The sequence below is a fragment of the Neomonachus schauinslandi genome, chromosome 1 (assembly GCF_002201575.2).
Source record: "Neomonachus schauinslandi chromosome 1, ASM220157v2, whole genome shotgun sequence".
NCBI lineage: Eukaryota > Metazoa > Chordata > Mammalia > Carnivora > Phocidae > Neomonachus > Neomonachus schauinslandi.
The window spans coordinates 68469860-68483132 of record NC_058403.1 but is presented as its reverse complement, the minus strand read 5'-3'; the positions used below and the strand labels follow the sequence as shown (position 1 = coordinate 68483132).

Here is a 13273-nt window from a genome sequence, read left to right as displayed (position 1 = left end):
CTGGCTGGGAAAGGAACCAGAATAGATCGGGCTCCAAGATGGAGATGGACATAGTTTTAGAAAAGACGAATTAGAGCAGCTGGTGGAAGTGTGGTAGCCTTTGTAGGAGAATGAAGCCGATCACACAGATTGTCAGAGCACAGTCTTCAGACAAGTGGAATGGAGGGGTGGAAGGGGCACCTGCTTGAGGGGCCCTCGCACTGCACACTTACCCCGTCCAGCCTCCCCCTGTCTTCCTTTCATCTACCCACCAGGCAGCAGCTATTAAAGCCTACCAGGTACCAGGAGTCAGGCTCCAGCATCCAGTGGAGGATAAAACAGAAATGGTCCCTGTCCTCAGGAACCATGGAGATGATCAGGGAAGGTCATTGTTAATGGCAAGATGTGTGCTTTTATGATTAGTGCTCCCAGAACCCAGGCTCCTTACTAGCTGTGTGACAGTGGGCAACACTGAGACCCTCTGAGTGCTCATCTGAAAAATGGAAATAAATGCCTCCCAGGGGGGCATTTTTAAGGATTAGCAATATTATATATCAATCGTGGCTGTGTTTTTCTTTGAGCTTGTGTGTGTGTGTGGGGGGGGGGGTAGTTTCCCCCCCGCCACTGCTTTCAAAAAAATGAGCACTTTCTGAATATCATGGAGAACAACTTTTTGGTTTTATTATTCTTTTTTTTTCCACGCTATAAAAATATTTAATAAAATCTTGTAAGAAACTTAGAAATGACTGATGATTGATAATTCTCTTGAGTAAACAGACTACAGTAACATTATAGTCACTGGCTAAGTTCCATCAGTTTTTTTTAATTCTCTTTGATTTTTTCTCTTGGTCTTCTGTTATCCTTTCTGCAGGTCGCTTCTTCAACCCCTTCATTTTCCTGGTTTGTAGTTTGCTTAGGTCTTGCTTCTGCATATGAATCCTTCCATAAGTTGTATCAAAAGTATCATGGGAGACATTTTTCTTCTTCTTTGGCTTAAGCGCTTTTGGCATTTTCATAGATAATTTATAAAGATCATCTGATGCCAGATGTGTCCTCCTCAGAACCAGATCCAATGAGGGCCCCATCTCTTCCAATTCAATCCTTGGTGTTCTACTACCAGATTTCTTCAACAGCAAATTACAGCTTCGAAAGTAAATCTTCCCATTCAATGTGGTGAAGTGCAGAACATACTCTAAACCAGCCAGGTGGATATTTGGTACTGTGGGGCCTCTGAAGAAATCAATAAAAAGACTTTTTAGCCTTCTGTAGTCTTCTGTTACATCAAAATCATCACCAGCAAATATTAACATGGGTTTTGTTCCCTCGGGACATTTACTATTCTTAATATCTTTTAGAGAGACAAACTTCTCGATACCCAATTCAATCATATCCAGCACATGGTAGTCATACATACGACCTATTGCTAGATTATTTGGCCGCTTCTTATTATGGGAGCCAAACATAAATAAAGAACAATCTGACTTCTTTGAAAAGAATTCCAATGATGTCTGATCCTCAAATGGTCTTGTAATGTTTTTCTTTTTATACAGAACTCCATACGGTTTTTTCAGTGCATACATATCTTTAAGAACTTGTGTCACCATTGAATTTGCATTTCCCCCTTTAATCAGCATAGCATTTTTAATATTTTCACTGAGTTTCGGTTCTCTCTTCTCAAGGAATCTCTTGGCTCTTTTCGTTTTGGGCTTTACAACTCAATCCAAAGTGTCCATGGCTACCGAAACGCGAATCCCAGGAACGCACGCACATGGCGCACTTCCGTGAGATAGGCCAGTGTTCTGGAACCTGGTTTTATTATTTTGATGATGATTTCTTCCATTAAACTTCTTCCTGTTCCTCATAAACTGGCAGAAAATGCTATATTTCTTAAGGTACAACACCTTAAATTCCTGATTGTAAGAAGTCATTAGAAACATTCAAAAGTAGGGGCACTTGGGTGGCTCAGTCGGTTAATCGTCCAACTCTTGATTTCAGCTCAGGTCATGATCTCAGGGTCATGGGATCGAGCCCCATGTCGGGCTCTGTGCTCAGCACAGAGTCTGCTTGAGACTCTCTCTTCCTCTCCTTCTGCTCCTCCCCGCCACCCTTGCTCTTTCTTTCTCTCTCTAGCTCTAAAATAAATAAATGTTTTTTTAAAAGATTCGAAAGTAAATAAAATAGTAGATTCAAGCAGGAGATCTGTCACTGCCATCCAAATGAAAACCATTTTAAAATTAAACATGCCAAGGGCGCCTGGGTGGCTCAGTCGTTAAGCGTCTGCCTTCGGCTCAGGTCGTGATTCCAGGGTCCTGGGATCGAGCCCCACATCGGGCTCCCTGCTCTGCGGGAAGCCTGCTTCTCCCTCTCCCACTCCCCCTGCTTGTGTTCCTGCTCTCGCTGTGTCTCTCTCTGTCAAATAAATAAATAAAATCTTTAAAAAAAAAAAAATTAAACATGCCAAATGTGATCATTATAGGAATAGTTCTGCATGATACCATCTTAAGTTCCTGAAGTCATAAAGGAACTTTAGTCATGGCCTAACATAAACAATAGTAACCAAACAAACCCTATCTATTTTTCTATTTTTTCCTCAAATTTCTATTTGAAGTCAGAGGAGAATCACTTTTTGCTTTCATGTGCCACAGTGACTCAGGCAGGAGCCACTTTTCAGACCCTTCTCCCCTGGCAATGACTCCAAATCCCCAGTTCCTACTGTGTGGGCAAAGGTACTCAGCAAGTGTTGGGAAGGGGACCCTGCAAGACTAGGTGCCAGCCCTGGCCCTATCACACCCTCGCTCTGTGACCTTGGGCAAGTCACCTGTCTGTACATCAGGAAAAAAGAGGATAATGATACCCGCCTCATGGCTCGCTTCAGGGTTGCACGAGGTGATAAACCTTATTTCCTCCCTTTTGAAACACCATCCCTTTTAAGACACACCAACTTTTCAGGTGGAAAAACCCATCCCACTAAGTCTACATGTTGGTTGTAAGATGTCCAAGTTTCAGGAAATCAAAATGAAAAAAAGAAAATCACAATCACATTGAGGAAATACAATAGAAAGGCATGCCTTGCCATTAGGGGGATTCTATACATGCGTAAGGTGGTCTTACTGGTGTGGACGTGCTCTCCGAGGTGGGGAGCGGCCGCATGTTGTGCGGGAAGGAAGCGTCCCGTCCCTGCCACTCTGTCCAGCAGTCTGAAATTCGGCTGTGTTTTCAGCATTTCTCTTGGTGCCTCCCTCCCCCCACCCTGCCAATCAGATGCCAAGCCCAGTGTGGATCAGCTTGGGCACATTGTGGCTTCCTTCCTATGTGGAAGTTCCATCTTGTAGACACTCAGAAAATATGTTGGCATTCTCTTCTGGACCCAGCCAGTGGTCTCCCCCCACCGTATGAGTTTCTCTGACACTGACCTGGTGCCTCCCAGCCATTTTCATGTCACTGCACAGCCGGAAAATGATAATATTTGTCTAGTACTCCTGGGTAAGGGGAGGGGCAGTCAAGCCAAGAAGCCAAAATCTTCACCATCTGGAACCCATTTGGGGCATCCCAGCGTGGCTCACCTTCTCTAGTTAGTTTCCACCATGAAAAAGAAGACAGAGGAGGAGGAGGAAAAGAGAAAGAGAGAAGAAGGAAACCCTGGTAATGTTCACTGTTTTGTTTTTTTGCTGGAGGATTTTTAAGGGCATTTTCATTTTTCAAAGCATTTTTACAATAATCGTCTTGTGTAAGGGTCTTATATCTTGATCCACATCCGCTTGGGCCCGTGGGTACAATGAGCAAACAAGTTTCCATACTTGTTTGTGTGTCAGAACAACAGGGAAACTTGTTATTGGTACAAATATATATTTCCTAGTAGCCTGAGGCCTGAGAATCTGAATTGTAAGAAGTACTCTGGGTGATTCCTTTGTGCCAACAAATCTAGGAACCTCTGCCTTAAGGCCCTTGGAGAGTTAATGGCACAATACCTTTTATATCTTGCATTTTTTATATCCTTTCTTACCCTGTGATCCTGCATTGTTTATATCTTTTCTGATGCAGTGATCCAAACCTAGTCCCATAGTACGTTCCCTTGCATATATGCCTAGTCCTGCCCCGATACGTGAGGAGGACCCTACAGTGAGCAGGGAATCTGCTTATCTGCTGGCCCAGAAGCTCAGCCTCCTGGGCTTGCAATTTTCTACAAGAACATTGTGTTTCAGAGTTTGGTTTAGGGACTGCCTTCTTCAGAATCACCTAGAAGCTCATTAGAAGAACAGTCTGAATCAGACTATCAAATTTCAGACTAGTAATCGGTTTTTTTATTTTATTTATTTTTTTAGAAGATTTTATTTATTTGTCAGTGAGAGAGAGCATGCACAAGCAGGGGAAGCTGCAGGCAGAGGGAGAAGCAGGCTCCCTGCTGAGCAAGGAGCCTGATGTGGGGCTCCATCCCAGGACCCTGGGATCATGACCCGAGCCGAAGGCAGACACTCAACCCACTGAGCCAGCCAGGCGTCCCAGTAATCTGTATTTTAAACCAGCACAATGGTAATCTTTAATGCGCATTCAGTTTTGGGACCTACTGCATATGGGCGATTTACTATAATCCTGTTAGTCTATAAAGGGTTAATTTCCAGGTCAGTACAGACATTGTTACCTGGGTCAAAGGCAGACTTTTTACTGCATTAATAACTATTGAAGACACACAGCTGGCCCCTTAAAGTAACCAACCTTCTTCTGGGACCACTGTGGGGCTAGTAACCAGGGAAGGATGTTGGGGTCCATAACAGCTCGATGTGATGGCTTGAACACACGTAAGATTCAGCACATCCTGCCCTGGTTTGACCTTCATCTGGTAGTTGGGGTGTTTTTGCTCTGGCCATCGTGGGCCTCCCAATCAGAGTGGAACTTTTAGAGGAAGCAGATTGTAACTTAGGATCCATGAGCCCCTGAAACTGCATGCAAAATCTGACATGAAGGAGTGTATTTTTCTAGGAGAGGGTCCAGAACTATTGCCAGATTCTCAAAGGCATAGTTAACCCAGAGCAGGGAAGATTAAGAATTCAAACAGAGGAATTTTTAAAGATTAGGACTGTGGAGAATTGTAAACAAAGGCTCCTGTCCCGGGAAGGATTTCTGAACTTCAGCACACAGAGCCAACAGCGAATCGTGACCTCCAGCATTCCTTACCTGGCTTCTCTCCTCTTTCCATCCTGCCTCATTCCTCCTTTTAGGTTTCTCTCTCTCGGTTTTCCTCCCCACCTTGAACTTGCTGCCCCATCTGGACGGGATGCCATCCCTCCTCCTATCCGGTCCTTCCACCCTCCTCTCCCTTGCTGCCCTAATTAAGAAGCAGAGCTCGTTCTTTGATTTGTTCTACCTATGGAATAGCATTGCGTGTTGGTCGTTCTTGTTTTTAAAATGGGATGAGTTGAACATTTAAGATTTCTCTGGGAGAGGGAGAAAATGATACCTTAGGTACCCTGAATTCCTGGCTTTTTGGATCTAACCCTTGATAGAAGGTTTTCTGTGGGCAGAGGTCCTCACTCATCATTGGCTGGAGGGAGGGCAGGAACAGGCACGCCCCAGGCCTTCCTCTCCTTCTGAGTTTGACTCTGATGAAGAAAAGGGTGACTGGCCAGGCTCCTAGGCCCCCCAGCTCCGAGGCCCTCCCGCTAGCTGGGATTATTTTTCATTTGCCGGCTTTGGCTGTGCAAGGCAGAGAAGCAACCCTTAAGCTGAGGAGGCCGTGGGGACACAGTCAAGCCTGCAGAAGGAAGTGAGAGCTAACACTGTCCGGTTCTACCCCTGTGTCTGCTCCAGCTCTGTGAGCAGGAGGGGGTCTGGGCTGCTGGGCTCCCTGGCCAGTGTTCTGGGGATAAATGCCTGAAGCATGAAATCACTGGCTTGGGAGGGCCCTTTCACACTGCTAGGCCTGCCTGCCTCAGCCTTGAACAGCTGGGAGTTCCAAGGAAGTGGACGGCGACTCCCTGAGGGATGGGCTATATACACACACACATATATATATCCCGCCTATGCCCCAGCTCCTCTCCCTGCACACGGAAGGAGTCCTCTGGCTGTGGGAAGTGGGCAGAAGACCTCCCTCACTTCTGTAATGGCACTTCCCGGCCCAAGCATTTGGGGGGGCACCTACTGGGTTGAGAGGCATTGCAGTGGGTCTGTGAGAGACATGAAGTCAGGGAGACATGCCCTCAAGTCCCTCACATTTGGGTGGGGAATGAGGCGACCACCTACAGACACAGAACCAGATAGACAGTCCCAGCCTGAGGGTAGGTGGCGCAGAGAGGACCAGCGGAAAACCAGGCTCCCTGAACTGGGCCTGCCTCTGTGGCCTGAGGAGCCTCTGGATGCTGCTCGGAGGGGAGTGTGGAATTTGCCACAGGAGGAGTTGGCTGCCTCCTGGGGGCTGGCAGGAGATGAAGCCCCAAATCAGAATGGGGAACTGAGCGAGCCTCCCCTTTACCCTCACTCTGGCCCTGGTGACGTCAGTGCTAGAAGTTTCTGAGCTCGCGGCAGAAGTGGCCCCAGGCCTGCTTATCATCTAACTGATTTGTCACTCCAGCACTTAATGCTCACTGGGGGCCAGACCACGCCCGTTCATCTTCAGGGACTGTTTCTGAAGAAATAGTGAGCCCTCTGCCACCGCGTTAGCCCGACCCCAGCACACCGGGGCTCAGGCCAGCACCGGGCGATGGGGCAGCCCCTAAAATACCTCCCTAGGGATTGCATTTGCCAATGAATTTCTAGGCCCTGTAGAGTGGACAAGTGGCTGTAACTGCTGGCCCAATTTGAAACACTTACAGCAGGTGTCAGAGGCATGGCTTTGGAATCAGATTCCAGCTAGCCTGTAAGCGGTGGCACGGGCTTTCTGACTGCTGGCCTCATTTCTGAAGAGCAGGTGATAAGGACTGCCTTGCTGGATTGTCTGAGCATAGAATCCTGATAATGCACAAGTGTGGTAGCTGGTACCAAGTGGGTGCTCAACACATTATCATTATCGTTATCATGGTTTCTCCTGGAAGCATAGGTCCCCGAGGGCCCCCCTGGGTTATAGACTTCAAGACTCCAAGCTTCTCAAGCTTCAAGATCTGGGAATCTTGTTAAAATGAAGATTCTGATTCTGCAAGTCTGGGGGTGGGGAGGGGAGAGGAGAGAGCTGAGATTCAGCATTTCTTTTTCCTTTTTTTTTTTTTTTTTAAGATTTTATTTATTTTTTTGACAGAGAGAGACACAGCCAGAGAGGGAACACAAGCAGGGAAGTGGGAGAGGGAGAAGCAGGCTTCCTGTGGAGCAGGGAGCCCGATGCGGGGCTCGATCCCTGGACCCTGGGATTATGACCTGAGCTGAAGGCAGACGCTTAACGACTGAGCCACCCAGGCGCCCCAGATTCAGCATTTCTAACAGGCTCCCCCGTGATGCTGATGGCACTGACGTAGTCCTGCCTAGAGGAGTGTCCTCCTTCCTCCTTTCTCTTTGCTCTCTGCCCTGTGGTGCCTCCCCTGCCCCCTGAGGCAGCCAGCCATCGGAAGACTCCCTGCACTCTATTGAAAACTACTCTCAGACAACCTCACAGGTGTGAGCTGGGACTGGCCCAGGCTGGATATAGGGTTGCGCCTATTCCCACTGAGCACCCACAGTTGTGGCATCTGTCTGGGGACGAGGAGAGGATCCTGAGAGAGGAGGGAACTTGTCTCTGACTTTGAGGAGCTCCTAATCTGTTGGAGACGCGTGCAAACACACCTTGCTGTCCATGAGAACACTGCAGAAAGGCATGCAAAGGCTTGCAAAGGAACACGCAGGGTGAGGAACCTGCCACAAAGTAACACATTGGAACCAAGCTGCTTCCTCTCTGGGGCTCCTGCAGCCGGGGAAGGGCGCAGGGACCCTGTCCTGCTGCCCTTCTCAGAGCCAGCGGGCTGAGGTGCTGAGAGCAGAGCACCCCTGGGAGGGGTGGGCATAGCATGGGCACTGGCTGGGGGCAGCCCAGGTTAAAAGGCATATTCATCCAAGGCTAGCTCTCATCAAGTGAGACTTGTGTTAAATGCTGCTCCTGGGCCTTGGGTCTTAGTGACCATGAGATTCTTGAAAGTGGGATCGTGGGGCGCCTGGGTGGCTCAGATGGTTAAGCATCTGCCTTCAGCTCAGGTCATGATCCCAGGGTCCTGGGATCGAGCCCCACATCGGGCTCCTGGCTCAGCCGGGAGTCTGCTTCTCCCTCTCCCTCTGCCTCTCCCACTGCTCATGCTCTCTCTATCTCTGTATCTCTGTGTCTCAAATGAATAAATAAAATCTAAAAAAAAAAAAAAGAAAAGAAAGTGGGATCATGGGCTAACGGCAAGGCTGGGACAACAGTGCCCCGGACTTTGCTGAAGTTTTTGGTGGGAGTTGGTTATGGTTGGTATCGAGAAACTGCATTCTGTGCTTCTTGACAGCTTTGCCTCCAGCCCTCCCCCATTGCCCGGTCCCCCGATCCTACTCACCACCCCTGAATAAAACTCCGTAGATTCTAGCTTCAGCAGAGGGAGCCCTGGTTTCTGCCTGAACTCCTGAGAACACGGTGCTTTCTCCCGAAATCCGCCCACAGGAATGGTGATCAGATGGCTCAGTGGTGGGCTCCCACTAGGTGAGAGCTGGAGCTTCCATCTTTATGCCAGAGGAGCCCACGGCTAGGAATGGTCCGAATCTGGGGCTTTGCCCCTCACTTTCTGATCAGCTTCAGCCAGGAAGCTCCCTTTATTCTCTATTCCGCATTTGCAAAGCCGAGAGGAGCCCCGGCAGAAACAAGGATGAAGGGGTGGTCCCTGCACAGGGCGCTGTGGAGACAAATGACTTGCTTATTTTTCATTCTGGTAAAACATACATGACATAAAATTTGCCATTTTAACCATTTTTCAAATGTACAGTACAGTGGCATTTATTACATTCCTCACTTTGTACCACCATGCTGACTATCTGCTTCTTTTTTTTTTTTTTTTTAATTTTATTTATTTATTTGAGAGAGGGAGAATGAGAGAGAGAGAGAACTTATGAGAGGGGATAGGGTCAGAGGACGAAGCAGACTCCCTGCCGAGCAGGGAGCCCGATGCGGGACTCGATCCAGGGACTCCAGGATCATGACCTGAGCCGAAGGCAGTCGCTTAACCAACTGAGCCACCCAGGCGCCCCATGCTGACTATCTGCTTCTAACACAAGTTCGTCACCCCAAACAGAAACTGTACCCATTAAGCAATAACTCCCCGTCCCTCCCCCGTAGTCCCTGGTAACCTCTACTCTATTTCTGTCTTGATGCATTTGCCTATTCTAGGTATTTCATATGAGCGGAATCATACCGTATTTGTCCTTTTGTATTTTTTTTCACTTAACATAATGTTTTTGAGGTTCATCCGTGTTATAGCCTGTGTCACATTTCTGACCTTTGTATGGTTGAATAATATTCTGTTGTATGGATATACCACATTGTGTTTATCCATTCATCTGTTGATGGGCATTTGGGTTGTTTCCATTGTTAATTTTTTTAAAGATTTTATTTACTTATTTGAGAGAGAGAGGAAGAGAGAGACAGAGAAAGAGAGAGCACGAGTGGGAGGAGGGAAAGAGGGAAAGGGAGAAGCAGGGTCCCCACTCGGGGCTCGATCCCAGGACCCCGAGATCATGACCTGAGCTGAAGTCAGATGCTTAACTGACTGAGCCACCCAGGGGTGCCCATCCATTGTTAATTGTTAATATTTTATAGTTCTTGTAGGTTCCCTGGGTCCAGACAATGGAGACACACCAGGAAATAAGATAGTTCTTGTCTGCACTTGGCAGGTCGCCGGGCAGGGACAACAGAGAGATGAGTGCCATCACAGGCCCTGGGGAGACTTACAGGACGTGCTGGATGGGGGCTTGGCCACACTGGGTTCTGTCTTGCCTGACCAGCTGCCGACTGTGTGGGGTTCTGCTTTTTCAGGCCTCAGTCTTCCCGTCTGTAAAATGGATTTGAGGCTAAAGACCCCTGTGGCACTATGATGCTGAATCTTCTGCTATGGAATTCCAGGAGACCATCTCTATTTCTTTCTTGGGTACGGCTGGTGGTGGGGAAGAAGTTCCTGTGGCTGTAGAAGTCGGGGGAGGAAGGGGTGCCTGGGAATTGGAATATTTCCAGCATAGTGCCTGGGAGGAGGGTGGCCTTGCTTACATAACTGTGATTGCCTTGCTGTCTGCCCCCTGCAGGGGGCACCTTAACGTCCTTCCCCCTTCTCAGTCGCCTGCCTGGAGAGGGTGTCCAGGCAAGACTAGGGAAGGGGAATGACTCCTAGGTCAGAACTCCTGACCACCACAGGGGGCTAGAGTTGTATAGGGGCAGCCCACGTGGAGGACTCCTAGTTGGATTAGGATTATTTGGGGGGTCTGGGGGCCCGGCGTTTAAGTAGGATGGTAATTGGGATGCCAGAGGCCAGGACAGCCAGAAGGAGTAAGTGGTGGCTGGGTGGAACCCAGAGCCAGGGCGCAGATTTCCTGTCAAAACAGCCACTTATCCTGGCCGGAGAGTGCATTCCTTTACCCGAGGAGATAAGAAGGCCCTGTTTTCCTCTCAGGGTTCCTTTGAGCCGCGGGCTGCTTTGGGCAGGCTGTTGGAGGCTCTGTGAGCTGGGGTCTGGTAGGACTTCTGTAGCCCGCCCCCCGTCAGGCCCCTGCCTGAGCAGCTCGCGCTCCTGGCTCCCCTCCCAGACTGCCTGCATCCTTGGGCAAGCACCGACCCCAGCAGGGGCAGCCAAGCGTTCAGTTCGGTCTCCTCTGTGCTTTGACTTCTTCACCTGAAGAACGCACCTATTTTGTAGGGTTGTTGTAAGCTAATATACCTGATGGGCTTGGCACAGTGACTGGCACAGAGCCCTGCTCCATGTGCGGCAGTCACTCTTACTATCCCAAGCTACCTCTCTGTTTCCTGGGCCCAGGTGAGCCTCAGTTCCCACCCAAGTCAGGGCCCTGTCACGTTCTGGGCATTTGACAGTTCTTTTCTCTGTAGGCATCTCCAGGCAAAAACCTCATATCTCAGCTTGCTGACCCCAAAGGCCATTATAAGAAAAGGTTCATTAAGCATGCAAAATAGAGCCACATCAGCAGATGGAACAGTTTCTTGGGTATTAGAACAAATCCTTCGTCAAGAAAGGGCTCGTCCTCACTTTCACAAGGGAGGAATCCTTTGCTCAGAAAGAGCTTCTGAACTGTCCATATTAGATTGGCAGAAGCCTCTCTGGTTACGGGAAACTTTCAGCCACCCCCTTCCAAGGGGGCCACCCTGACACCCCCTCCACTCCGGCCCTGGGGGCTTTCCAGCTGTTCCGCCAGCTGGTTGTCCCGGAGGGCGGAGGCCTTCCCCAGGGGCCCAGAGGCTCCAGGCTGCTCCGCCCAGTGCCCTCTGGGCAGGCACAGCCCCACTTCAGACTTCCCTTCTGGCCACTGCTGGAGTGCCTAGCCCTCCCTCTGTGTATTTTCTCTCTGGGTGGGGACCTGGGAGCTGGAAACCCTGCTCACATCCTCTCCCCACCCTCTCTTCGGAGGACCAAACTCCGAAGAGGCTGGAGCCCGAGAGGAGGCTGCGGTGTGGGGCAGGCCACCAGCTGGCTGCCCAGAACTCCTGTGGGGAAGGAAGACTGCCGTGGGTGGGTGCCTCGGGAGACTCCTCCAAACCTATCGTCATCTCCCTTCTGTCTCTCCAGTCCGTGGTCAGTGCAGTCCAAATCGATACAGCCGGACCGAGTTCAAGTTCAACACGCTTCTGTGGCATCCCTCTAATGGACGGGCATTGTTGTGACCCAGTTCAATGGGATAGCCCTGCGGGCTGGGCCTCAGCGCTGTGTGGGCCCCGGCTGGACTCCTAGCGAGGGCTGCCGTACCACCGGCCGCTCTCAGGCTTTGCGGAGCCGGCTGGCATCTCTGAGCTCTGGGTCCCTCGGTTGTTGAAATGGGCCAGTGCCTTCGACCTTGAAGGTTCATTATCTGCATGAATGGAGGGCACCGAAGACACTGTAAGAACAGAAGACCTAGTGGCAGTCCTTGGAATTCACAGTTGCTTGGTCTCATCAGCATGTCACGAAATGTGGCGGCCAGCTCATCCCCCAGTTCCGCATGTTGTGTCACAGCCACGGGGAAGGGGGGAGGGGTAGCAGGGAGGTCGGGGCTGGTGCTGACATGTTCTAGAAGCCAGTTCGGGATTTTACGTCTGCCGCTGGAAATCAGTGGTGTCACTGGAGGCTGGGTGCTGAGTGTTAGGAACGGGCTTCTGGCCGGGCCACTTTCAGAATTAGGAGGGCTCTGAAGCATCACCTGGTCCCCTGCACCTGCGCCATACCTCGGTGCTCAGTAGGGGTGCAGAGCCTTGGGCTCATCCCAGATTGACAGTCAGAATTTGCATTTCAAAAGGAAAAGGGACTCACCTTCAGTCCCCCAGGAACCAGGGCACCCACCCCTGTGTCTAGACTCTTGTTCCTGACACCACCCTTCCCCTCCTCCCCAGAGATCTTCAGGATGCTCATGCCAGGAAGGGGCCCCTGTGCTCCACCCAAGGCAGGAGGACAAGAGCCTGGCTTCTCCCAAATCCATGCTCTCTGGGCCCAGGTCGACTGCCCCCACCCCCACCCCCTCTTTTGCAGCTCCCAGGAGCTAACAGCACAGTGCAGAGGAAGGAAAACTCCACTGGCCAATGCAAACAGCCAGAGGCCTGCAGGGTGAGCTGCCCATGTTTGTCCGCCTTAGGGCATCTGCGGTCGGGCAGTGTCTGAATAAGTTGAGGGGTTGCTGCTTGGGCAGGAGCTCCGTGGGGGACTTAATGGCCAGATGGGTCCTGGACACTCTCCTTCTTCCCCTTTTCACTGACCTCTCTTTGTCAGGCCATTTCAGACCTGTTCCCTCCCTCAAGCTGCAGATCTCTGTCCCCATGCCACGACATCCCAGAGTGGTCCCGGCAGGGCAGACCCTTAGGGCACCATTCCAGCGCCACCACCCTGGAGGACCCGAGGAGGGGCGTGTGTGCGGCACGATGTTTGGCCCCTGGGGGAGGCACCCAGTTCATGATTCCCTTGCTGCATGCCCTACTGTACTTCCTCCTCGTCTGGGGATCCTCAGCTCGTTCCTCTCTTCTTGGCCTGGTCCCGGTCCCTCCCCCACCGCCTTGTTTTGGTGTGTGTCCCTTCCCAGAACCTCGGCCTCTCCTTTCCTTTTCCTTGCAGAGTTGCTCTTCCTGTGATTCCCTCAGGCCCCAGCCCGCCGCCCTCTGGGGCCCTCCCTGCCTTCCTCTCTCCCAGGCCCT

The 13273-nt window shown here is 50.5% G+C and overlaps 2 protein-coding genes across 2 annotated transcripts in view; one reads left to right on the top strand and one right to left on the bottom strand.

The window, feature by feature from the left end:
* SLC12A8 (solute carrier family 12 member 8) overlaps positions 1–13273 on the top strand; it is a 116092-nt gene that overhangs the window by 42968 nt on the left and 59851 nt on the right. The window lies entirely within an intron of this gene.
* On the bottom strand, positions 792–1731 carry LOC110583809 (ribosome production factor 2 homolog). Its single transcript, XM_044914326.1, has one exon. It carries the CDS (start codon positions 1611–1613, stop codon positions 792–794), a length of 822 nt encoding a protein of 273 aa, XP_044770261.1. The 5' UTR covers positions 1614–1731.

What these genes read in the sequence shown, in the direction of transcription:
- LOC110583809 (XM_044914326.1), bottom strand. Translation starts at nt 1,613, where the DNA reads ATGCTGATTAAAGGGGGAAATGCAAATTCAATGGTGACACAAGTTCTT.